Source organism: Platalea leucorodia, assembly GCF_965183815.1.
Source record: "Platalea leucorodia genome assembly, chromosome: 1".
In the NCBI taxonomy this organism is placed as follows: Eukaryota; Metazoa; Chordata; class Aves; order Pelecaniformes; family Threskiornithidae; genus Platalea; species Platalea leucorodia.
The window spans coordinates 4,383,940-4,407,980 of NC_138823.1; the positions used below are offsets into that span (position 1 = coordinate 4,383,940).

At 53.4% G+C, this 24,041-nt stretch overlaps 1 protein-coding gene across 1 annotated transcript in view; it reads left to right on the forward strand.

Annotated features, from left to right (window-relative positions):
* The window catches only part of PTP4A3 (protein tyrosine phosphatase 4A3), a 44,920-nt gene that overhangs the window by 18,757 nt on the left and 2,122 nt on the right, over positions 1-24,041 (forward strand). The window contains exons 2-4 of the mRNA XM_082305281.1: positions 17,098-17,880; positions 19,572-19,664; positions 23,436-23,566. Of these exons, the coding sequence (XP_082161407.1) occupies positions 17,776-17,880; positions 19,572-19,664; positions 23,436-23,566 (329 nt within the window). The 5' untranslated portion in view covers positions 17,098-17,775. The remainder of the gene's footprint in view (positions 1-17,097; positions 17,881-19,571; positions 19,665-23,435; positions 23,567-24,041) is intronic.

Sequence of the window (24,041 nt, forward strand, 5' to 3'; positions counted from 1 at the left end):
CTTTACAAGCGCAGTTTAAAATAAAATACTGGTTTGCTGCACACCAGTGAATCTGCCCAAGAGGAGGTCAGGGCAAGGTCTTGTTTTCCGACTGTAAAAAGCTATTTTGCTTGTTTACGGAGCTTCCTCTTGCCAGCCGTCATTGTAGGTTAATCTGTTACTGACAGCTGTAGGTAAAAAAAACCCTCATTTCTGTCCCCCAGAGTCCCGGCAAGCCTGCATTGCCAAAATCCCAAACTAGCCAGGCTTCCCAGCGAACGGCATTTGGGAACTTTCCATGGATAAAGCAGGATTTGCTGGGTGACCCTTTCAGCCCAGGTCTTGGCAAGGTTTCTGTCTTCAAATCCCCCAGGGAAATACATGAGAAAGCCTTTTTCGGCGGATCTTGGCATTTTCTGCTTCCCCTGGGGGAAGGATTTGATTCTTTATTCTTGGTTTTAACCATAAGAACTGGCAAGGCACCAGCCCGGTGGCGGGAAGGTGAGGAGCACCTTATGGTGGTGCAGAAAGGCTGCAGGTGGATGTTGAAGTATGGTGAGTTGTTAAATATGGACCTTAACAGCAGGACAGGGAGGGCGAGGAGAGCCCGAACGAGCTGCTAATTTACACAAAAGCAAAGTGAAGCTTTGACTGTAGGACATACAATTCATCTTGCACAGGGGACAGAAAGCCCATACGTGTTTTTATGCCTATGCTCGGAGATATTTTTCTGCTTCTAGCAAGCTTCCAGGAAGCCCGTGGGCGTGATGGGTATGAAGATGAAGACCTAGGAGGCAGGGAGGTGAGCAGACGCCATTTATACCCAGGAAAGAGCTGAAGCAGACATGGTGTGAGGGATGGTTTTCCATCCAGCAGAGCTGTAAACCAAACCCCTGACCACTGGTGGTTATTTAAAGACTCTCGTGGTACTTCCTGCGATGGGAAGGTGCTTGGCCTACGTTCAGGCTGGGCGACTGCTCTCTGCAAAGCCAAATAAACAGCAGCCACTTGAACTTTCCACCTTGCAGGCTCGGCCGGATGCATCGTTCCCGGGCCACGACCGGGCGCCGTGCCTCGGACAGGCTTTGTGGAGAAGCCTTCGTGGAGGAATAGGGGTGATGACCGCGTTTTGGGGTTGAGGGGTGCTTTTCCTGTCGCATGAAGGACCACAAGGGAAGAGTTTGGTGCTGCTTAGAGCTGAGAGAGGGCATCTCGGTAGGGAGGTCTGTGTCTCCAGGATGGGCTGGGATGCCCTACATGCGGGTCTGTGTGCTTTAGTAATCTTGGGCAGGGCAAAGAGAGAGAAAATTATACCCTTTAATGCTAGACATGTACTTTAGATGCTAAATTTCCTGAGAGGAGCACCATAAAAGTAACCAGGACCAGGAATCCTGTCCGTCCATCAAGGCATGTTGGGGAAGTGTGAGGGCGGTGACCATCTCATCTGCAGGATGTCCATGAAGGTGCCAAGGCATTGATGGTGAGATGCCCAAGGTGATGCTTCATCGGTTAGGGAGGTTGGAGGTGGTCCCTTCCAACCTCAACCCTTCTGTGACAGTCGATGTGAAATGTCAAGCACTCACCTGTACGTATTTCGGTGCTTTTATTGAGTTGTATTTAACGTGGTGCATGTCTCTCCCCGCTTCTGACCGTTCCCTGGTGACCTGAGATGTTTCAGCAACTCACATGAACCCTGCGATGGATGCTTCTTCCTCACATCCAGCGGCAGCCCCTCAGCCTGGGAACTTTTACAAGACTTGGCAGCAGGGCCATTGCAGGAGTATTTCACACAGGACCCAAAAATATTGCTGTCGGTGCAGCGTCGGTCGGCCTGAACGCAGGGTTAGGTCCCTAAGAAATCAGACTGTTGACGAACAAGCTTGAGCATATTCAAATGTTTCGTCTGATTTTCTTGGACTGCAAAGTTTCCAAGGGAGCCAAAAAGCTGCCTGCTCTTTGACTTTGCAGACCAGAAATACAGCCGGATTCAGTGAAATAAGGAAGCTCAAATTCTTGTATTGGTGTAACAGGGAGAGAAAAAGCTCAATTTGGAAAAGCTCAAATGTCCGCTTCAGAGATAAAAATAAAAGTCCAAGGTGGTGTGCCCCGGCTCTGCTGCCTGCTCTCTGCCTGCGCTCAGCATCAAGGATGATCGCTCAGGCATGGGGCAACCCACAATATCTAGCCCCAGGACCGAAATCCTTCTTGACATCCCTCTGAATTTCTAGCAAAGAAGCAAATCCAGAGGCATTTCTCTCGATCAAACCAGACATTGGGGAGTCCAGATGCAAGCCGAGCCAGCACGCGCCGGCACTGAGCTGGGACAAGAGCGCAGGAGACGTCACGCAGGAGCAGAGCATCGCTTTAAACTGCAAATGAACTCTGAAATGACAGCGAACTTGAAGCAAGCCCGCGTTTCAGGCCAGGCTGGCCGCAAATCAGCTCTGGAAAAAGAAAGACAAAACTTTCTGACTTCAGTTCAAGTTATGAACTTATAAACTCCCAATTATCTGGTTTAATGGACGCGAGCCAGAGACAAACATTTTTTGAGGCGAGTGTATGGGACAGCTTCCTGAAAATGAACTCATTGAAAAAGGCGTGATTTGGAGACTAAAAGTTTGACTCAAAATCTCGTATTTTAAGAAGCTGGGTTAATTTGACATGAAGATATCTTGCTGTCGATCCCAGGGCTGCTCTTGAGCATCCTCCATCCCTTTACTGCTCTTTGCTAAAATGTAGGGGCATGATAAATCACTGCCAGAAATGAAAGTTGAAAAAAATACCAAGTTTTAAGCCCATCTAAATGATGGTAAATGTGCAAAAAGCTTTTGCACAGGACAGCCATATAGGCTTACTCCTTTCCCCCCCGAGATAACAAGCCCAGGCTGGCAGTGAACTATGGACAAGTGGGGGCAATGGGGCAGCCCATGGCCTGGCTTTGCTATTTCATGGCACAGCTTTGGGGTGGGGGTTAGAATAGGGATGTCCCGCATGTGGGTGCAGTTTTTGTCAGCAAATCTTAGTACTGCAGGGCTTTTTGCGGATGCTGTTCCAAAATATGGCCTTCCCTCCTCTGTTTCCCTTTAAAATACTGATTTCTTTTCTCTATTACTTTAAAAACAGCTATATGTTCCCCAAAACCGTCTTCAGGCATTAAGAAAATCAGAATATATGCCTGAAGCTCTGCTAGGGATAAAAACACAGAAGAGGCATCATGCACGCAGCTGGGCAGCAGTTCCTCCCGCGAGCTGCTAAAATTGGCATCTGCTAAAGTTAGCGGAGATTTCATTGAGCTCTTGCTTGTTTTATTGAAGTGGACGGGTCAAGGACCGGGGTTTTATCAGCGCCCTGGCATCAAAGGGATCTCGTGGTCCCAGCTGCTGGGAATCGTCCTCATCCTTGGGTATGTGGCCACAAGCCGGGAGGATGGCCAGAGCGTGCTGCTGGTGAGGAGTTGGTGACATTGGTGTCTGCAATGATGCTCCTGCCCAACTCCTGCCCGCGGTTGTGCCGGCAAAGTGGGTGAACTCAGAGTTAATCCTCGGCATTAACCAAAGTCTCCTATACTTACCCCAGTGCAAGACTCATGCGCTACACTGGTCTCCTGGGAGCAGATTTGGGGCAGGTGCCCCTCTGCAGTTGAGTTGTGAAGGCTTCATGGGTGCATCCATTCAAATGCAGCTTGCTGCGGTCCTGCGGGCTCACGGAGGCTCAGCTGAGGAGGCTGTGGGTCCAACTTCAAGGGAGAGGTCAATGGGCATTTCCAGACCCTGCAGGGAAGCCTCTTTACGAGGTCCCCAAAGTCCTTCAGGTGCCACCATCAGGTGGAGCAAATGCAGCACACGAGTAGAGCTCGAGGGAAGTCCTTCTGCTGTGTTTCTAGTAAATGCCTGCCCAGGGCTTGCTAATGACGGCGGGGAGGATATGCTCCATCTGTTTGACTAACGACACTTACAGTAGATCGGGAAACAGGGCGGGGGGTGTTTTATCGACCAGCTGATAAAAGAAAATGCCAGGGAAATTCCTGCCTGTTCTCTGTGCCTTGGCGTTGAATTACAGTGCTCATTTAGCAGCTCTTGGTTGCCCATCCCTGTCCCCGTGCTGCCCACAGAGCCGTGCTGCCTGTTTGCAGGGAGACAGGGTGGGAACAGATCAAGCTGGAAATAAACTTTTTCTATGTTTTTTAATAATTCCCCCAAGGTGAAATCGGCTCCCGGGTGCCCTCACCAAAGCAACCATCGACATTTCGATGCCGGTGAGGCTGAGTCAAGCTGGGGGGCAGCTGACTTTGCGCTGGAGCAGGTGAGCCCCATGCCCTGTGGCTGGAGGGGACATCTCTGGTGCCCCTTGTCTCGGCTCCCTTGGGCTGGACCGCAGTGGGACAGCCTGTCCCTGGGCTGGTTTGGCTGTTAGTTGTCATATGTGATTCCAAACATAAATTACTTGTCAAACAGCAAAACATCCTTTGTGCTGGCTGCTGCGAGTACTCTGTGCACAGCTCCTGTAGGGTGCTGTAGTATGTTTTTTCTGCTAAGATAGTTAAAATAGCACAAATTTCAGTGTGGAGCCAGGTATGTTAATAGGAATGCCCTCATTTAGCTGCTTCTCCATACTGCAGGAGCTTATAATGGGGGAATTGATCGAGCCCTAAGTCAGCGCTGGGTGTTTCTGCACTTCTGCAAGGTCTCCATAGATTTTCCTCAATGTTGTGTTTTCTGTTCACTGCAGCCTGGCTCTTTAGGAAGCAGCATGAAGAAGAGATGGAGAAAAACCCTCCCTGGGGTGTACGCGCAACAGGCAGGACTGGGAATGGTTGTCTGCCTCCCTCCCCAGGCTGAAACCGTCTTGCGTGCCCCTGGGAGTGGAGAGGCAGGAACCACTCTTGCCAGATCTCAAAGCAAGTATTTAACCCAGTGGGTCAAGCTGTTCCTGATTACCTCTCTTTCTGGCAAACTGGGAACACCCAGGATAGGTCCTGTGGCTCCCCTATGGAGCCTGTATGTGTGGGATCACCTGGTGCCACTGAGCAAGGAGTCCAGGGCAGGGATCGGTGGTGCCAGGCACAGCGGGGCCGGAGATGAGAAGGGACGATGATGGGGCAGCCTGGGTTTTAGGCATGGTCCCATTTTTCTCATGGCACATGCAGCCAGGGAGGCTGGGGGGATGCGATGCCCTGCGGTGAGGCAGGGCTGGTCCCACCAGCTTTTCAGAGCCTGGCACAGCAGCTCAGTCTCCAGAAGCCTCCAGTGGGATGGTTGGAGCATCGCTGGGTTGGTTGGGACGAGGCTCCATGGGTTTGCCTCTCTCTTGGGTCTTGTACAAAGAGCCTTTCCCCTGCACAACAGCTTTGGCCTTTTGCTTGTTATTGGGGTTGCTTTTTCATTCACCTCTTTTGCCTTTCCTCCCCACACAGAGGCAGAGCACGTGCATGTTCATCCCCAAAAACATTTATTATCCTCAGTAGCTGGCTGCTGGCTCCGTCATAAATGATGAATTTGGGGCTGTGGCTTAATTTATCCAGGGAAACTCATTTGCTTTCAGCTTGGTTAGAGCCTGCTCCAGCGCAGCAAGGGTGGCTGGGAAATGCCACCCACGCCGGGGTGTCAAAACGCCTCTGAAACCATCTGGGAGCCAAGCAGAGCCCCGGGAGCGGCTTGCGAGTCTCCAGGCCATTAAAGCTTACCCCTGGGGCTGGGGAGGATGTGCAGAGCTGGGATGAAACACCATGTCCTGCCTGTCCCATCCCTGCTAAATCCGGCCGTAGGAGCTGAGGAAGTTTTCCTGCTGAGCAGGGTGGGGAGGCTTCACATCTCAGCCTTTATTTAATTTTCAGGTGATAAAAGCGTTTGCTTCCCTGCCCTGCGCGTCTCAGCAGCCCGCACATTCAAACGCTTCCCTTTCTGCAGGGAATTTGCATTCCCCTAAAGGCAGCGCCGGTTTTATGCAAATATCCCGATGAAAGAAATGCAAAGCCAAAGCACGCTCGTGAGTAAGCGTTCTGGGCATTTCTCGAGCAGTCAGGTGCTCTCTTGCAAACCTTTCGGCATTTTCGGGAGAACCACCGTGATGTTGCTGACTGCAGGCTCCTCTGGCCTGAAAAGCGCTGTGCGATTACCACTTTACCTCCATGTTGTCCCAAAGAGGTATCCGTCTGGAAACGTGCTTTGGGGTTGCAGCGTCCTGCTGTTGGATTTGCTTTGCCTGGGTGCCCCGTTCCCCTTGGGACATGGCATCCCCACTTGTTGCGGTGTTCACGTGATGCTCAGCAGCGGCAGTGTAGGCAGGATGGGTTTCCTCAGCTTCCTGCCGTTCTCCTGAGGACGTGGTCCTTCTCCTTCAAGGGTCTCCAAAATCACCTGGGCACGGTCCATCGCAGCCAGCTGGGCTTTGCTGCATGACCTCCTCCTTGCTTTCCCTGCTGGGATGAGAAGAGCAAATAGCAGCATCCCACGGTGGCTCTGGCATCTGGTATTCGGAGCAGGCTTTTTGCTCATGCAAATCGTTGCAATTTCTCTTTCTGAGATGCAAGTGCATTTTCTGGCTTTTATAAAGCCACTGCTGGAAATCCTTCCTGTGAATGACAGGAATATGATTAGATGACTGTTCATCTTATGTATCAAAAGACAGTTCGTTTAAGTGACAAGAATCACCAGGATCTCTATAGTTTGCCATCAGTTCCTTTTTTAGCCGGTTTTGCCTCAAACAGCAGCCGGGAGCAGCCTTGGCATGCCAGAGCATCACTGCCTTGCAAGTGAGGATGTGATTTAAAACGTGCTCGTCTGGAGCACCAGTAGCCTGCTTTCTGCTTCTGGTTTGCAGCCCAGAAGGAGACCGGCTTGATTGTAATGGGAGAGCCCATTTTTGCAGTCTGAGACTATGTCCCAAGCTGCAGCCTTGTAGAACTCTGATCCTAAGGAGTTTTCAGCCTGTTTTCCTAATGCTCAGAGAGTCCTGTTCCAGTGAGGTTTTTTAATCCCTTGGTTAATCTTGAATCCAGTTTGGACCTCACTCGATGAATAGGCAAGCTGGGAGCTGGGTGGAAGGCAATGTGGAGAACCCTGGGGCAGGGCCACGGTGCCACCGGGCCATCAGGCACTCATAGAATCAGAGAATGGTTTGGGATGGAAAGGACCTTTAAAGGTCATCTAGTCCAAACCCTCTGCCATGGGCAGGGACATCTTTCACTAGATCAGATTGCTTAAAGCCCCGTCCAGCCTGACCTGGAACGCTTCCAGGGATAGGGCATCCACAGCTTCTCTGGGCAGTCTGGTCCAGCGTCTCACCACTCTCATCACAACAAATTCCTTCCTTATGTTCAATCTAAAGTTCCCCCCTCTCAATTTAAAACCATTGCGTCTTGTCCTATCACTACAGGCCCTACTAAAATGTCTCTCTCTGTCTTTCTTATAAGCTCCCTTTATATATTGAAAGGCTGCAATAAGGTCTTCCCGGAGCCTTCTCTTCTCCAGGCTGAACAACCCCAACTCTCTCAGCCTTTCTTCATAGGAGGAGTGTTCCAGCCCTCTGATCATTTTTGTGGCCCTCCTCTGGACCTGCTTCAGCAGGTCCATGGGTCTTTCTTGTACTGGGGATCCCAGAGCTGGATGCAGTGCTCCAGGTGGGGTCTCATGAGAGTGGAATAGAGAGGGAGAATCACCTCCCTTGACCTGCTGGCCGCGCTTCTTTTGATGCAGGCCAGGATACGCTCGGCTTTCTGGGCTGCTAGCGCACATTGCTGGCTCATGTCCCATTTTTCATCCACCACTATCCCCAAGTCCTTCCTTGCAGGGCAGCTCTCAGTCTATTCATGATACCAGGGTTGCCCCAACCCAGGTGCAGGGCCTTGCACTTGGCCTTGTTGAACTTCATGAGGTTCACATGGGCCCACTCCTCAAGCCTCTCAAGGTCCCTCTGGATGGCATCTCTTCCTTCAAGCTTATCAACTGCACTACTCAGCTTGGTGTCATCCACAAACTTGCTGAGGGTGCACTTAATCCCACTGTCTATGTCATTAATAAAGATACTGAACAGTACCAGTCCCAGTACAGACCACTGACCGACACTACTTGTTACTGAGCTCCGTTTGGACATTGAGCTGTTGACTGCAGCTCTTCGAGTATTGCCATCCAGCCAATTCCTTATCCATCAAATAGTCCATCTATCAAACCCATCTCTCTCCAGTTCCCTGATGACCGCTGATTCCTCAGCTGGAGGAAGAGCTGCAGCCACATCCTTGCCTTTTTATGCCCCTGGGAGCCCAGCTGCAAGATGCATTTCCACGGGGCTTTCAGTTTCAAGAGCTCCTCGTTTGGAGGCCCTGAGCAGCCTGAGCTCTGCACTGGCTTAATCTCCTTCCTCCAAAGCGATGCTCAATCCTCCCTTCTCGTCTGCCAGTTTGGTCCCCCATCTCCCATGTTGACAAGGTGTATATTGGGCTGAGGACAAGGGACAGTGCTTTACACTCTGCACAGCAAGCAGAGACACCAACGTCCCACCAGCAAGAACAGCTGTGACTTGGCATTTCATTCCCTTTTATCTTTTATTTGAAAGAAAACCACCTTTATTTGCTCTGCAAGCTCTCGTGGGCGGGGGACGCCTCTTGGTGCCCACCAGCACAGCATCCCTTGGCGCTGGGTTTTTGCGCAAGAGCTGCGGTGGCTCAGACCAAAAAATTGTGTCCCTGTTGCTGTTGGTGGCCGGGTGCAGGGGGGTACGAGAGGGTACAGGATCAGGCTGTGTCTATAGCCATGCATGCAAAACTGGCGGCTTGGAGATACCTGCTTTTATCTCTAGATCTTTGCTGACATGTTGCCTTTGCAGAGCAGTGGTCCTGTGGCAACCAGGGGTCTCTGCTGTGGCTTTTTGCTGGAGCTAAGGAGGGTTCTGGAAGGGGTTTCCAGGGAAAACCTTCTCTGCAGGACCTGAGCTCAGTGGGGTGAGCCAGGAGCTTGGCATGCTGGAGGTCTGCAGCGTGCCTGGGCACCATCGGACCTTGCAGCATCCCACGCAGGAGTAGGGCATTTTCCTTCACTTGCCCCACGGCTTTTAATTATCCTGGCTGACACCCGTCACATCTCTCCGTGTTATTAGTAGCCCTGGAGGGGCACTTATTACCTACATGAAGCATCTCTGTCCCATCCTGCTGGAAAGGGGACAGCCCTCGAAGGGCTGTTTCAAGGGTTGGTTTCTGCTGGGGTGTGGCAGTGGTCAGGGCTGGTGAGGACGAGGAGCCATCCCAGGGTTTTCCATGCAGCACTGTCCTTCTGGGCTGGTGACTACTTTCAAAAGTGCTTTGGTGCCCGCCACAAGGGAGAGGGCCAGTGCTGTTGCCACCCCCCAGCAGCCTGTCACGATACGTATGACCCTGTCTCCATGGGGTGAAACATGTAGACGCAAACAAGGGTGAGGTGGGTTTGGGAGGACAACCACTGAAAGCACAGGGTCTGGATGGTGGAGGAAGCTGAAGGACCCACAAACCCCATCTCAACCTGGTGCCATTAACTTGGAAGAACTGCCTTTCTCCAGCGCTTGGCTTCTGGGGTCAGTGGCTTGATGCCACCAGAGAAGACCTTTCCATGGGGCTCAGCACAGGCAGAGCATGTTTTCTTCTCTCCCATGTTGCCATTCCCCAGCATGTCATGGAGCAGGGTGTACTTTCAACACTATCTGCAGGTCGAAATCCAGCCGTTGGGTAGATTCAGTCCCCTGGAGCCCCCTTCTTCGTCAACAAATGTCCATCAAAGCCACCGCAGCCGGTTGGCATTGGGGGTTGTGCAAGATGTGCCGATGACGCAGAGAAGGCTGCCAGTGCCCTTTGGTCAGGGCTGCCGTTGGCTTGATGAAGAGGTAGGACCAGGTGGCGTAGGGACATCCTCACATCGGGTTGCTACCACCGAGCAGGGACATGCAAAGTTCAGATCCAGTGGAAAATGAGGTTGAAGACCAGGGGCCAAAACAGCAGTGCTGGGGTAGGCGGTGGAAGAACTAAACGCAGGCTGCACCTCTCCCAGAAATAGCCTCCCTGGCACAGGCTGAAGCTGTACTATGAAGGGGAGGTCATGACAACCCCCCATGCCCTTCGTGGGGGGCTGCCACTGCCCACACTCCTGGTGCTTAACCCGTAAGAGGCATCGCTCCCCCGCCACGTTTTGCCATTCAGGCACCTGCCACAAGTATTAAATTTGCTCAAAATGCTTCAAGAAACCACAAGAAAAGACGAGCAGATGTTTAGCCATGCTGGAGGTTCAGGGTGGGAGCAGTGTGCGGCGGTGGCAGTTACTGGGGGGACCACTGGGGTCGGCTTGCCCCCCCATGTGTGTTTTTGGGCTCTTTCCAAGGATGCTCTTGGGCAAGGCAGGAAGCCTGGAAATGCCCCATCAGATGCAGAATTGCTTTTTTTTTCCTGATTCCTCTGGCCAAAAGAAATCCCTGAAGGACGGCAGGGAGCTGGCCCCCAGTATTTGGGGTGCCTGACTTCCCTGTGTATCGGGTGCCGGAGCGTGGGGACCAGGCGTCCCCAAACGACCGAGCCTTCCTCCCTCCCAAAAAAAACCCTCCAGGGCGCACCCTCTGCAGATCTGGGAGGCAGCCAGCCCAAACCCTGTTATTACAGTTCCCCGTGGAGTTGGCCTCTCTTTCCCCCCGCCGCACTCCCCCCTTTTTTTCCTCCTTTCCCTTCAAATCCAAGCCAGGAAAAGCCTCTGACGTCAGCACCGCGGCTGCGAGCTCCTCGCGGCTGCTGGGGGAAGGCAGCGGAGGGGATATCCCGGATCATAAAACCAGGATCTCGCTGCGAGCGGGGCCGCCGCCGGCCGCCCGTGAGTCGTCCGCTGCCGGGGACGGGGTGGGAGGGATGGGTGGGGGACTGCGTTCAGCTCGGGGGGGTTCCTTTTCCCCCCCGTGCTGAACATTTGCTGCCTTTTTGTGTTTTTTATGAGCATCTTCTGGCGGCTGAATCTCTTACGGTGCAAGAAGGAGTTAGGTTAAAAAAAAATGCCATCCATGCACACCTCAAATTCAAGCTGCTTGGGGGTTATATGGGGGGGGAAACCTGAAATTGCAGCTAAAGGGCTGTTCGAGGGGTGCCTGGAGCATCTTGCGTTTCCTTCAGGACATTGCCCCATGAGCACTGGACAGGAGAAGCAGCCCCAGCACTGGTGGCCATCAGAGGCATCCTTGCGTCAGCATGGGGTCCATGCCCCATCGGGGTTGTGGACCAGCACCAAAGTGGGCAAGAGGGAAAAACAACTCCCAAAGGGCCATTCTAGGCACTTTCCACACAGCCTCTCTTCAAAGAAAAAAGGTGCAAATAAAAGATAAAAAGGGGTCGATCATGATACCAGAGCCTCTGGTGCATTCCCAGCTTGCACAGTGCTGGGAAGACTGTGCTCTTCTTATCTGTCTGTCTGGCTCGCTGTCTCGTCTCCCCCATTCCTCCCTCTTTCCTGGTCTCCTGAGTGCCTCCTGCTTGTGAATCTCCACGCTGACACGCCAGAATCTTTCCCCACTGCCTAAATACCACCAAGCTCCTTAAATCTGACCGGAGCTATAAAATCAGGGGCCGTACGGCTCTTTTCTGCGAATATATGTGTGAGCCGGCATTTACCACGCGCCAAAAAGGATGTGGAGGAAGATGCATGACCTGGTTTATCTTGCAGGTGCATTTTGGTGGGCTGCTGAGAGCTCCCCGTCGCTCTCCCTCTGCACCCATGCAATTTTAATCCTCCTTGCTGTTTAGCTCAGAAAACATCCTCTGCAGCAAAAGAAACAAAAAAATGACCTCTCGGAGTAAAAACCCCACGACACTTCCCCGGCAGACGGTGCCAGGCGCTGCTCTGCTCCCAGCAGCAGATAACACCGCAGCCACCGCCGCCTCCCCGCAGTACCCGGCATGGCTTTTCCAGGACATCCCCGTCTGCTCTTCCCAGCTCCGCACCTGGAGCAGGACGTGCCGGTGGCTGCTTACACCTCTGCCCCCAGACACTGGCTCCTGCAGGGTGTTTTGTTTCCGTCGCTCTCCTCCCGGACCTTTCCTGTTTCCTTCCGTGCAGATGCAGCCGGAGGAAATCTCAGCGCGTTGGCTTTCCTCTGGCCGGGTCCCAGCTGCAGTCGTGGGCTGGGGACAGCACTGTGGCTCTCTGCGTCTTGGGACCTATCCTCCCTGGCAATGGTGCTGGTGCTGATGGTGCTGGTGACAATGGTGGCAGTGGTGGTGCTGCTCTTGCTGGTGGCAGTGGTGATGGTGGTGACAGTGGTGGTGCTGCTTGTGCTGGTGGCAATGGTGGCAGTGGTGGTGCTGCTCTTGCTGGTGGCAGTGGTGGTGGTGGTGACGGTGGTGCTGCTTGTGCTGGTGGCAGTGGTGATGGTGGTGACAGTGGTGGTGCTGCTTGTGCTGGTGGCAATGGTGGCAGTGGTGGTGCTGCTCTTGCTGGTGGCAGTGGTGATGGTGGTGACAGTGGTGGTGCTGCTTGTGCTGGTGGCAATGGTGGCAGTGGTGGTGCTGCTCTTGCTGGTGGCAGTGGTGATGGTGGTGACAGTGGTGGTGCTGCTTGTGCTGGTGGCAATGGTGGCAGTGGTGGTGCTGCTCATGCTGGTGGCAGTGGTGGTGGTGGTGACGGTGGTGGTGCTGCTGGTGCTGGTGGTGGTGCTGGTGGGTCTCCTCATGCATGCAACCAAGCCTCTTAGACCTGCTCCTCGTTGCGGAGGTGAGATTGCAAGCAGAGAGAGTCAGACTTGATCAGCCGTAAGGGGAAAGGGCCAGGCAGTGTCTTGCTACATGGGCTGAAACCGGGAGAGAGGTCGAGCAAATGTAACACAGATGGGTGTTTTGTTAGATTTTTCTGAAGGTGAACTTTGAACGGGAGATGTGCTCACTCGGGAGATAGCTATATTTATATACGGGTAAGATACATATTGTTTGGGTGAGTAAGAGCCTTTGTTCCAAGTCCCGCTGCTAAAGCCCACGTGGAGTGACAATTTGGCTCTGCAAAGCTTCCTTTTCCTTTGCTTGGGGAGTTGCTGCACTTAGGAAAAACTGACTTCACCAGCTGCATCCCGCTAGCCCGAGTACCAGCAGCATAGCTGTCAAGTCTGGCATCTGCTCACCGGTCCAGCCAAGCCCTTCCGTTAACTGCAGCGAAGAAGACCTGGCCTTTATTTTGCACTGAGATGCTGGAACGAAGAGCAGCCCCATCCCTGCCGTTGAAGGGTCCGTCTCTGGATGGCTGGGATGAGGCCAAGGTGTGTGTAGTAAAACCACTGTGGTGCAAAGGAATAATTAGGAGAGCCCCATGATCCCCTCTGCTTTGGGGTGATGGCTCTGTGGTCCCCATCCCCTGGAGCAGCATCCTCCATTTCCACACCGGAGTGCATTTGCCCTGAATCTTCGCCAGGCTCTTGACTGCAAAACTTCTTGGGGAAGAACCAGAAACTTCCACAATCGTGGCAAAAAACATTGTCGCAGCTTGCATGGTACGTTCGTCTTCTGCTGGCTTTGCAAGGAAGAAGCCCGCTGTGTCACACCACTCCAGCTGGAAAACTAATGCTTGTAGAAATTCAAAGGCAAACGTCGCCAGTGAAGCTTTGAGATGATGGGGTGGCAGCGATGGGCACATTGCGGGGAGGTGGCCCCCATCCCTCCCCGGCCTTGGGCACGGGAGGGGGGCGGTGGCAGCAGGGTACCCGGCTCCTCCAGTCATCCATGCTGGATTTCCTTCGTTGGGCTTCACCCCAGTGGGTTTGAGCCTGACAGACCAGTGCTGCACCGCTGAGCATCCTCATCCAGGGATGGGTTACTTACTTGCTTACTGCATCCTCACGTGCTTCATCCAAATCCAGATCCCCTGTAGCACTCAAGTCAGAACGATTTATTCACTTGGCAGGTTATTAATATTAGCTGAAATACCCTTTTCTACATTGTTCTGCCATGCTTAATACAGTGATCAGCATTGCAGCCTGTAGAGCTGGGGATGATTTGCAATTAAATACCCATTAGGGATTTATGGGCTTCGGGGCTCAATTGCCGGGACGTGCAATTGCCAAAATACTTGAAACGCTTCCACGGGAGAAGAGACCTTGTGGGAAAGGAGCACTCGCTGTTCTCGTATGCAGGCGGTTCCCAGTGAACCTCTGTTACTGGCAGCGAGCACTCCCAAGCCAATAAAAAATTACAGGGTATCCAGAGCGCCGATGGAGCAGGAACTGTGTGTTGGATGATGAGGAGGAGCAAGCTACTGCTCCCGGCGTGCGGTGCTGGCGTTGGTGCTCGCAGCGGCTCCCAGTCCCACAGTGTTGTTCAGCGGGTGGGTTTAATCCGGGACACGATTAAACGTAGGCATGGTTTGTATTAACACAACCCTGCAGCCGGTTAAAACGGGGTATGAGGTTGGTTGGAGGGGGGAAAGTTATTTTTTGCTGCTTTTCCTTGTGCACTGCCAGCACCTCTCATGTTAGTGCATCGAGCCCAAAGGGGCAGAAGGTAAGACGTCGTTAAACGTGGTGGATGTTGAAAGAGCCAAGATCCGAAGGTGTTAAAAGGAAAAGCAGAATATTCTCAGGTCCTTTGTTTCAGAGCAACTGGGTTTGCAAGGGGATGATCTGGGGCAATACTCGCTTTCAGCAGCTATTCCCTTTGAGCAGGCATCTGTGGCTGCCCATCCCTCCTGCCTCCCGTCCCTTTGGAGGGTTTTAACCTCTTTTTTCCTTGAAGCAAATGGAGAAGGAAGGAAAAAGCTTGCTGAGAGAGTTGCCAGTAGGTTTTTCTTGGGAAACATTCGCTCGCTGTGTTGCTGGCTCTTTTTGTGGCCACAGTGGCCTGCAGATCAGTGGCTGGACCTGTAGGAGCCACAAAGCCAAAACCAGCCCAAAATTACCCTCCAGAAATACCATTTCTTACCTGGCCATGGTGAGCTCATCTTGGGGGGAGCAGACCCTGTAAGCGAAGTGATGGGTGGGAATATCACTGGAAAAGCAAGGTGAGCCCCAGGGTGAGAGCTGGTTTCCCATCCCGTCTTGCAGGAGCATTGCAAGCTTTGAGCAAAGATCCCAGCTGCCATGGTCCAGCTGGGGAGGGTGAGCTGCCCTGGGGGGGGGTCAGCATCACCTGGGGGCTGAACTGCTCTGAATCAGACCTAAAATGCTGCTGAGAGGCAGCTCCTGCCTCGTTCCCATCCCTCAGCTGAGCTTCCAGCCTCCATCAGCTGCTAAAATATGATTTTCTCAGTTGATACTGGAAAATCCCCCCCGGGATGTCCCACTCATCCCCTGCAGCCCAGGCGGGGTTTGAACTTCGCAGAGCATCCTAGCAGGGCGCATTATTATTCTCCTTCAGCATCCTTCGAAAAAAAACCCCAAACCAATGCACCCTAACCAAAGGAGCCCACGGCTTGATACTGCTCGACCATGAGTCACCGTCGCAAACCACAGAGCTGGTGCTGTCCCATCTTCTCCTGTCTCTGGGGTAGCATTACCCGATTTTTTTATGGGAAAGAAAATGAGTCAGGAGTGATGGGATGTGATTGACAAGGGGGTTCGGGGCAACTCAGGGGGACAGGGACATAGGAGGGTCTGCAGAGGAGCTGGGGAGGGCTCAGTGCTGAAACCCCCTTGAGCTTTGGCTCTTTCCCAGCTCCTAGCCCCCTCTAAGCTCCTTTCCAAAATCCTGGCTGTAAAACCACGGGCACAGAGATGCGCTGTGCACTGGGGCAGCGCCAGGGCTCGCACGTGCTGCCAATAGTAAATAATTAGTGCCCTGCCAACGGGAAAGTCCACGATTTTAGCAGCCAAGCTGGGCACGTTTAGGAGAGCAGCCCCACTTCCCCTTGCCACCTCGCCTGGCTTTTTTTTCCTTTGCCATTTGATTTTTTGCTATTTGATTTTTTTCATTCCCGGGGACCGCTGGTGAAGCAGGAGCCAGCGAACGGGTTGTAAATGATGCTCAGGCAGAGAGGAGCCTGGCAACAGCACCTGGGCGGTGTGATGAGCTAGTCGGTCCTCAGCACACCTCCCTGCTACCATCTTGTCTTGTTGCATGGGGATAAAACAACCCGGAGGGGAAAGTTTCTGGGCACTGGGGCATCAGGAGGAGAGGCGAGGGGGTGCATGCCAGCCCGACTCGGGTTACTTATGTGCTTATGGTCTATTTTGAGGCTCTGGCCACGTGGCACTAAGCAGCCGCTGACCCAGGGAAGGAACCAGCTTCAAAACAAGAGTCCAGAGGGTAACGACCTGGGGAAGCAAAGGACTGGGTTTCTTTCGACTCTGAGCAGGGCTGGCAGCACCCTTGTCTCCCCCCTGAGCCCGTTGTCTCTTGGGTTTTGGCATTTCTACAGTGGGAATTGATTTCTTGTTTAATTCTTCCCACTGCCATCCTTGAAGGTAAAGATGCCCCAGGTTACGAGGCCAGGGTACTTTACAGGGAACGATGCGCTGGCGGTGATGGGGATGTGGATGAGCGAGCAGGGGGACACGGCCGTCACCAGCGTTGGTGAAACCGCTTGCCTACAACCTCCTCCTCTGCTCTCCTCCCCAAGAAAGCTCATTTGCGGGCGGCTTAGTTGGCCTAAGAGCATTAGAGGTGCATTTGGTGGATATTAGCCGCTCAAGCAGCACCAGGAGCACGTGGCCGATTAGGGGCAGCAGCGGCTGGTGTCGGGCAGAGCACTGCATTCAGGGTGGAAATATTCGCCGTGCCGCCCTGTGCGTTTCGGGGACCCAAAGGTGAGGTCTGGGGGGACGGGATGGGTGCTGGGGGGTCAGCTCGCATGGCTTGGGTGCTTAAATATACCAGCCGGGTGCTGGTGTTGGGTGGCGTGAGAGCAAGCCCATGTGCTTTTCCCTTTCACTGGGGGGGAGTATGTGTTGCCCCCCCCCCACTTTCCAGTGCCATTTCAGCTTTTCAGACAGTATTTCAGCTTTTTCTTTAAATACTGCCTCGCTTTCTAATCTGCTGTCTCCTGCAAAGATGAGCATGGTCAGGGATGCTCATGCGGGATGCGGTGGGTGCTGGTGCATTCCGGAGCACCATGTCGTCGTCCCCCCGCACCGGCCAGGGGCTTCCTTGGAGCCAGCCTGGAGAGGAGGACACACTCACCACCATGTTTCCCTTTCCCTCCCCTGCAGCCTTGCTCTCCGCTGGGATTTATGGAGGTGCTGAGGACCAGCTCTGAGCCCCGTAGCCCCCGGCAGCCCGCCCCGTGAAGCAGCGACCGGCCGCCTCGCCTCGTCTCGCCCGGCATCCCAACCCTCCGACTCAACCATTCAAGGCTCCTGTGCATGGATCGCCCCAGCGAGGGACCGCTGCCGGACGCCGCCGACGCCGCCCCGTAGGCTCCCGGCCCCCCGTGCCACCCCCAAGTACTCCACATACCCCGATGGGGTAACGTGACGGGGGTCACCCTCCCGCCACCGCCACCCCCCATATGCAGAGGCCTTTCTAGAGCGCCAGGGAGCGCGCGGCACCGGAGGCGGAAGCCGCTCGCCGTCGCACACACGCCGAGGACGCCGACACTACAGCAAAGGGATTTTTTTTTTTAATATTATTATTATTATCATTAATATTATTTTTTCCCATCTGGCTTTTTCCCCCGGGGGCTTGCAGTGTGTCAAGGAAGCCGGCGCGCTCCCAGGAGCTGAGATTATTTGCACAACGTCTGTATATTGAGTTCTCGATCCTGTTTTATTTTTATTTTTTAAGCGCAGAGGGGCTGTTGTGGTTTTTTTTCCCCCCTCCGCGCCACGCTTTTCTTGGATTTTTCTCCCACCACCATCAGCACCACCTCGCCCTCCTCCCGTCTCGCCATGGCCCGGATGAACCGCCCTGCGCCGGTGGAGGTCTGCTACAAAAACATGAGGTTCCTGATCACCCACAACCCCACCAACGCCACGCTCAGCACCTTCTTAGAGGTAAGGAGGGGAGGCTGGAAGAGGGGGACTGGGACCCAGCTGCACATTTTGGGGCTAAAAGCCAATGTTGAGATGCAACAGGGATCAATCCTCTGTAGGATGAGGTGGTGGCAAGTCCACTTGGTACCTTGATCCCGGTGGCATCCCGGCACGGTGGATCAGGTCACCGCTGGCTTTTTAGGGCAGGACATTTTGGAGGACCCCAAGTGCGGTGTTTGGGCACGGCGGAGGTGGAGCAGAGTTTCCCTGTTCCTGTTGCATCCCCTGCCACCTCCACCAGCAGGTCACATCAAGGGCCTTTGCAGTGATACACATGGATGTACACAACCTCCCTTGCATTCCCCAGCACCTCAATAAGGACTTCACATCCCAAATATCCCAGCGTCTTTCCAATGCCTGGAGTGTGTTAGGTGGTGCACAAGGAGCTGGAGGGCTCAGTGTTGCATGAGCCAGCGATGGTGCCCTGCCTTGGAGCTCTGCCTCAGGCACTGGCAGCAGCCAGCAGTTAGGGGCGATTAATGGATGCGTGTCTGCAGACCAGGGCAAAAGGCTTCGACTTTTACTCTTTTTATCAGTGCCTGGGGGAAAGGCAACATCCTGCAGGTTCGGTCGAGCCGGCACAAGCAGCTTCTGCCTACAAGGAGGCGTTTTGGGATGTTGTTGCGTTCATGGGGGCACCTGGGGCTGTGCGTGAGCCTGGCAAAGGGTTTTTGCCTTAGATCTAAAACACCTTGAGGTCTGATATACTGGCACCAGAGGCATCCTCTGAGCTCAAGGAAACCTTCCCAATACACACCCGAAAAAACAAGTATGAGTGCCACTGGCTCAGAGAGCCACAGGAAAGTGGTTGGGATTTGGGGACGGCCACCCGATACGCTGCATGCTGCACACAAGGTGATGGGGATGGCACAGTGGGAAGGGGAAAAATTCCCCTTTCCTCCAGCTTCTTAGATTTTTGGCTGAGCTGCCACATGTGCAGGGGTTTGCTGTGGTCTGGCGAGCGCACACGGGGAAGGAAGGGGATGGATCATTGAAGGGGACGATCTCATGCGGTGCCTGGTGGGGCCGGTACGCTGGCACATAATCCAGGGGCAATCCGTGCGGCGGGCGATAAGCCACGCTGGAAACAGCCCAAGTTTCACACCCAAGCCTGCGGCACATTGGAGTGATGATGGGATACGGCAAGGAGGACAAGAAGCAGCCCCTGAACAATCTGGAAGATGCTGAGTGCGGTTGGTGGGGTGCACCATGACCCCCCCAGCCGCCTCTGTTCCTTTCTGCAGCAGGAGTTACGATCTCACCGGGCACAAATAATTACTCCTTTGGGGGTTTTGCACCCGTGTCAGGGATGTTTCTTCGCCTGGGGTGTAAAGTCCCTGCTGGTGCGGCCATTGGGGCTTGAAAATAAACATCCCCACTGGCTCTCGTGACTCCAAGGAGTCGTGAAGGTGCTGGGTAGAAATCCTACCATGGCCACGCAGGTTTGGTGCCCTGGGATTTAGTGTTTCCTTGTGTTTCCCAGGCTGGATGGACCACAGAGCGGTGTGCTCAAGGGTCCAGGGATGGGGCACGGCACTGTTCTAGGGTCCATAGGGGTCCGTGTGGTCATAGCAGGGCTTGGATACGTTGGGGTTAACTGCGGTGCGACTGGCAGGGCTTTTTCAGACCCCTCCTTCTCCTTCCCTCCCCAGGACCTGAAGAAGTACGGTGCCACCACGGTGGTGCGAGTGTGCGAAGTGACCTACGACAAGACCCCCCTGGAGAAGGACGGCATCACCGTCATGGTAGGTGGGCAGTGGGATGGGTGCTGGCGGCGGGGGGTTGCCCGCCTCCCCTGCTTAAATATCCCCATCCCTGGGGTCTGCTAAACACCCACCGTTTCGGATAGACCTAATCGGCATCGTGCTTGCCCAGGAGCAGGGTTTGAAGCCCAACTTCATCCTCGGGGTGAGGCAGGCGAGCTGCCTGCTCCCCAGGCTGAGATGGGGCTGGTGCTTTAAAAAAAGAAAGCGCAGCCCACGCAGCCGAAACTGTGACTCGTGGCTGAGTCAGCAGCTGCCCTCCCTGCCTGTCGCTCGGGCTTTAAAGCATCCAGGGGATGAGATCGCCTGATCCCTCGTGGAAGATGCGCGTGGTTCCCGTTACCCCGGCGTTATCTTATCCGGGGAGGGGGGGGGGGGTGCAGGATTTTTGCTCTTCTAGCAGCCGGCTGGTGCAGCCTGGGGGGATGCAAGGGAGCAGGCAGCAAGCAGGAAAAGGCAAGGAGGCAGAGCAGGCAGCTGCCTGGGCTGCATCTTGGCTGATAAGTAATTGGAGATGATGTCAGGCGTGATTACCCTGCCAGGGAGTTCAGCTCCAGCTGGAGCGTGAGGCTCTGCTCGTTATTTAGGAAAGGGTTTGGTAGTGCCTCATGTCTCCTGGGGTGGTCCTCTGTGTGTAGGTCCTCTCTATATGGTTCTCCCTGTGTAATGCATATCCTGTAGAGATAGCTATATCCTAGATCCTCTGGGATATAGGTAGATAACAGAACCTATGTCTCTCTAAATACAGATCCTCCAGATGCAGATTTCTTTAGATATAGATGCTATGTCTCTATAGGATATATCTTATAGAGAAAGATAGCTGTATCCTACATATAGGATCTGTATGTAGGAGGTCACCTCTGCTCTCTTACAGACCAAATTCTGCCTTTTACCCTGTTTCTGGCTGGAGTCCTTCAGTCTGAGTGTCTATATCTCAGATATACATCCCTCTCTACATATCTTATACAGAGAGATAGCTATATCTAGAATATGTTTTATATTGGACTTGATGATCTTAAGGGTTTTTTCCAACCTTAACAATTCTATGATTCTATATAGGGAGATATCTATATCCTAGACATAGAAACTATGCAAGATACTATATAGAAACTATATAGTTTCTGTATATAAGATACAGGTTTCTATAATGATATAGAAACTACACAAGATACATAGAGCAATATCTATATCCTGTGTATCTATGGATAGATGTATCTATGCAAATACAGACATATCTCTCTATACATATCTCTATATACCTATATCAAATATATAGAATACAATCATAGAATGGTTTGGGTTGGAAGGGACCTTTAGAGGTCATCTAGTCCAACCCCCCTGCAATGAGCAGGGACATCTTCCACTAGATGAGGTTGCTCAGAGCCCCGTCCAACCTGACCTTGAATGTTTCCAGGGATGGGGCATCTACCACCTCTCTGGGCAACCTGTGCCAGTGTTTCACCACCCTCATCATGAAAAATGTCTTCGTTATATCTAGTCTGAATATCTATATCTATATATATATATATATGTGGCATCCCTGCCACACTGCCTGGGCAGCACTCGGTGCTTCAGCAGTTCTGCCAGCAGGTCAAAGATGAGGCATAAATCCTGCTGGGAAATCAGCGCTGTGCATGTAGGAAGGTTTATGGTGCAGGATGGATATGCTGTATTGGGTATACCAATGCTGTTTAATGTCTTCATCGATGGCGTAGATGGCGTAGATGGTGGGATTGCATGCAGCCTGAACACGTTTGTGGATGACACCAAGCTGAGTGGTGCAGTTGATACACTTGAGGGAAGGGATGTCATCCGGAGCGACCTTGACAGGCTTGAGGAGTGAGACCATAAGAACCTCATGTAGTTCAACAAGGCCAAGTGCAAGGCCCTGCACCTGAGTCAGGGCAGTACAGACTGGGTGATGAATGGAGGGAGAGCAGCCCTGCTGAGAAGGACTTGGGGATAGTGGTGGATGAAAAATGGGACATGAGCCAGCAATGTGCGCTCGCAACCGAGAAAACCAGTCGTATGCTGGTCTGCAATGCAAAGAAGCATGGTCAGCAGGTCAAGGGAGGTGATTCTCCCTCTCTGCTCCACTCTGGTGAGATCCTATCTGGAGTATTGCATCCAGCTCAGGGGACCCGAGCACGAGAAAGACACGGACCTGTTGGAGCGGGTCCAGAGGAAGCCATGAAAGTGGTTCAGAGGGCTGGAACACCTCTGCTGTGAAGAAAGGCTGAGAGAGTTGGGGTTGGAGAAGGCTGGAGAAGAGAAGGCTCCAGGGAGACCTTATTGCAGCCTTTTGGTATATATAAAGGGGGCTTATAAGAAAGATGGAGAAAGACTTTATATCCAGGCCTGCAGTAACAGGACAAGAGGCAACAGTTTTAAACTGAAAGAGGGTAGGTTTAGATTGGACATAAAGAAGAATTTTTTTACAATAAGGGTGATGAGACATTGGACTAGATTGTCCAGAGAGTTGTGGCTGCACCGTCATTGGAGGTGTTCAAGGTCAGGCTGGTCGGGGCTTTGAGCAACCTGATCTAATGAAAGATGTCCCTGCCCATGGCAGGGAGGTTGGAACTAGATGATCTTTGAAGGTCCCTTCCAACCCAAACCATTCTGTAATTCGATGATTTTGTGATATGGTGTGTCATCCCCGCTGCGAGCCCGGTGACCTGCGCTCATGGCTGAAGCAGCGCTTTCCAGGCACCACGGGGAGGAGATGATCTTGTAGGACGGGCAGGGGCTGTGCAGCGTGGGCTGGCTCAAGCATTAGGGTACCCTGAAGCCCAGCACGCTCCTTTCCTAGCAAAGCCACACTGAAATCACATTACGGGTTTAAAGACTGAAGTGAAGCTCAGCAGCTTCTTTTGCCATCTTACACCAAGGATGACTCCAGCACAGCAGCTTAGTGACTCACTCCTCAAACATGAGGATTAGAGCCCCATGCTTCTCACTCACCGGGGATCGCGTGCCACGTGCCCTCCAAGCCCCTCCAAGCGATGCTCCCCTGCCATTCCCCTCTCCCACTGCTGTGTAGCCAGTGGCTGCATTCCTCCTGCCAAATCCATGCTGGGAGATAATTCCCTGTTTTGGGAGAGACATACAGCCTCAACTTGCTACTGGTGCCCATGAGGAGAGACCGTCCCTTCCCCAAACTGCTGCAACAGTCACAGGTGAGGGGGTGACACTTTTCCCCCATCACAGAGCCCAGGGCCGGGGCGGGGGCTTAATGCAGCACCCATTTTATCCACTTCATCACTGAGCTCTGATGTTGAGTCCGCCACATCAGGCCCTGAAATTTCAGCCATCTCCAAGCCACCTTTGCTCAAATTTCCTACAAAGTGGCTTTGCGCTCCCAAGTGCTGGATTTAGACGGGAGCTGGCAGGGGGATGGATGGGAGTTGCGGCTCCTCAGAGCTCAGCGCAGTCATCCAAATGGGGAGGAGGCAGGCGATGGCCACTGTGGTCCACGGAGGCAGGAGGACATGGGGACCATGTTGCAGGTCCTCTAGGTGCTCCTGAAGGCTGAACATGTCCATAGGAGGTGGGAAGACCCCAGATCTAGACCCATATGCCTGCTACATCCCCATGGAGCTGCGCTACGAGCCCGGTTGCTGGCACACACACCCGCCTCCCCGCTGCCGAGGTCCAAAACACCATCACCCTGAGTAAAAAGCAATCCCCTGAGTTTTTCTCCAGGATCTGACAGTGTTTCTCTCTTCCCCCGACCTTGCCCCTGCCTTGCAGGATTGGCCGTTCGATGATGGAGCACCTCCTCCCAGCAAGATAGTGGAAGATTGGCTCAACTTGCTGAAGACCAAGTTCTGCGAAGACCCCGGCTGCTGCGTGGCCGTGCACTGCGTGGCCGGCCTGGGGCGGTAAGTCAGAGCCCAGCACCCCAGCTGCCACCCCACCCATGAAGGGAGAAGAGGGAAAACCTTGCCTGCTCTCCTCCTTCCACCTTAGAGCAGGGGTTTGGCATGCAGAAGAGACCTTAGCGGGAATAGGCATAGACGGGGGGGCTGCTGCCTGAGTTCTTCCTTGCACTTCTTACGGCCAAATCCTGGACTCCTGGGGGGACCCGGGTTGCTCGGTGCTGTCCTGCCAGCCCCCCATGGCAATTTTGCTTTTGCTTAGAGCTTGTCATGGAAATACTGCAAAATGCTCCCATTACAACCGGGAGCCACTGCATTTCAAGAGCCGCTGTGTTTTGCTGCTCCCCCCACTCCAGGTCAGGTTTTGCATGTGTATTTACATCCACTTTTCCGATAGATTTGCCTCCAAAGTCCTCATCCTCATTAGAAGAGCAGCAAACAGCTGCCAGCCCCATCCTGGGGGTTTTACCCCTAAAAT